At 60.7% G+C, this 1,793-nt stretch overlaps 1 protein-coding gene across 1 annotated transcript; it reads right to left on the bottom strand.

Annotated features, from left to right (window-relative positions):
• Positions 1-344: 344 nt before the first annotated feature.
• RBP5 (retinol binding protein 5) lies at positions 345-1,787 on the bottom strand. Its single transcript, XM_014957074.1, has 3 exons — positions 1,476-1,787; positions 1,034-1,212; positions 345-476 (listed from the first exon to the last, which is right to left on the bottom strand). The coding sequence occupies exons 1-3, from the start codon at positions 1,774-1,776 to the stop codon at positions 345-347; spliced, it is 612 nt and encodes a 203-aa protein (XP_014812560.1). The 5' UTR covers positions 1,777-1,787.
• Positions 1,788-1,793: the final 6 nt, after the last annotated feature.

The raw sequence follows: 1,793 nt of genomic DNA, 5'->3' as shown, positions 1-1,793 counted from the left end.
CCCTCCCCCAGCCCTGCCTGCCCTCCCGCAGCTGCTGGCTGGAGCCTCCGGAGGCCACACGCTGCTTCTTGCCCTTCCCGACCCTCCCGAAAGCCACAGGGGGTCGGGGGGGCTGAAGGGCAAGGGAAGGGCCAGTTGCCTTTGGCTGAGCTGTGTTAACTTTTAAACCCTGGAGGCGGATGTTTGTGCAAAGAAGAAGCAGCAGTGGCTGCTCGCAAGAAGCCGGGGATGAAGCTTGGGAGAGGAGCTGGAAGGAAGCTGCAGGGCTGGCTCGGAGCCCCGTAGCACCCACGTTCTCTCTCTGTGTGTGTGTGTGTGTATCCCCCACCCACCACCATTGGGATTTAGGAAGCCGAGCTGGACCCCCTCCTCACCAGATGCAGCTGGTCCCCCTCCAGCCAGTGCCTCCAGCCTCGGTTCCTCTTCTCTCCTAGCTGCTCACACACCAGTTGGTCCCCCTCCCAGGAGACAGTTGTCTGGAAGAAAAGGAAGAGAGGGGAAGACATGGTCCTAGGACAAGCCGGTCCCAGCAATAAGGGTCTCCAGTGATGAAACTCTGACTATTCCTCTCAGGAGACACATTTTCAAATGCAGCCCCTGATCCAGTGCCTCTTTGGTGGCTCCTTGGGGCCGATGCTCGTTGTGGGAGGTGAATGACCCTCTGGCTTCCAAACCCAACGGAGGGCTGCCAAGTGGGCTGACATTCTGTCAGCCTTCTCAGGGCTTTGCTCCAGAGGGTAGCACCCTCTGGGTCCCAAAGTACTGGGTTTCTGGGACCCAGAGTACCAGGTTTCTGGGTCCCAAAGTACCGGGTTTCTGGGTCCCAAAACACCGGGTTTCTGGCCATAGGGTGCTCATCCCCTTTGCTGTGAGTGATTTACTGACAGAAACCACTTATTCCCGGACCTGCAGGGGCACGCCAGCCCTGGGCTGGGCTCTCAACTGCTTCGTGAATCAAAAGCTGAGCCAGTCCCTGAACTTGTTAGCGCACCCCGGTCCGCTTTGTCAAACCGCACCTCTTGGGGTTCCTCACCTGGCACTTGCGTCCATCCACGGGTCCCAGGTCTTCCTCAAACTGGACTCCCAGGTCAAAATCCATCACGTAGTCCCGCAGGGAGGTGATGGTGCGGATGACCATGTGATCTCCCGTGTGGATGATCTCTTTATCAGGCTTCAGGAGGCAAACCAGTTTTCGCAGGACCACGTTGATATCTGGAGAGGACGAGAGGGGGGAGATGTGTGGACCACCCAGGCCTCTCCTCTAGCAGCATCCCCACAGAGCTCCTCCATTCTTTTAGCCAGGGAGCCATGATACACCCTCCCTCCTCTCCCACCACGGTGCAAAAGCGATGGCCGCAGGCGGAAGGACCGGAAAGTTCCCAAACCCCTTCATCCCCTTCCAGTTTCCTGACATTTTTGGAGACAGAAAGGAGCAAAAGGGGAGGGAAGGAGCCGGATGAGGAGGATGGAGGTACCTAAAGCGCGCAGGTAGTTGTCCATGTTCTCCTGGGAGACAAAGCGGTAGTAGCCGGTGAGGTTGGGAGGCATCCCGGGGGCTGATGGCGGGAGGAGAGAGGGCGAGGAGCGGGACAGGCACGGAGCTGGAACCGATCTCCCTCCCTCGCCGGGCGGACGGACGGGCCGGTCCCTCTCCCGCGGTGCGGGGACGCCTGCGGGGCTGCCCGGGCTCCCCGCTGCAGTAAGAGTCCCCGCGCCGGGGGGAGGAGAGAGGAGGGGGGGCGCGGAAAAGGCCGGGACTGCCCCCGCTTCCAGCATCTCCGCCTCGGGTGGGG

The sequence above is a fragment of the Calidris pugnax genome, unplaced genomic scaffold (assembly GCF_001431845.1).
Source record: "Calidris pugnax isolate Ruff unplaced genomic scaffold, ASM143184v1 scaffold225, whole genome shotgun sequence".
NCBI classification, from domain to species: domain Eukaryota; kingdom Metazoa; phylum Chordata; class Aves; order Charadriiformes; family Scolopacidae; genus Calidris; species Calidris pugnax.
The sequence above is the reverse complement of the archived record's forward strand: the minus strand, read 5'-3'. Positions and strand labels throughout refer to the sequence as shown.

Excerpts from the sequence above, each read along its gene's own strand:
- RBP5 (XM_014957074.1), bottom strand. The coding sequence starts at position 1,776 with ATGCTGGAAGCGGGGGCAGTCCCGGCCTTTTCCGCGCCCCCCCTCCTC. Across the intron at positions 1,213-1,475 it reads CAACTACCTGCGCGCTTTAG|ATATCAACGTGGTCCTGCGA; the intron begins GTACCTCCATCC and ends CGTCCTCTCCAG. Across the intron at positions 477-1,033 it reads TGGATGGACGCAAGTGCCAG|ACAACTGTCTCCTGGGAGGG; the intron begins GTGAGGAACCCC and ends CTTTTCTTCCAG.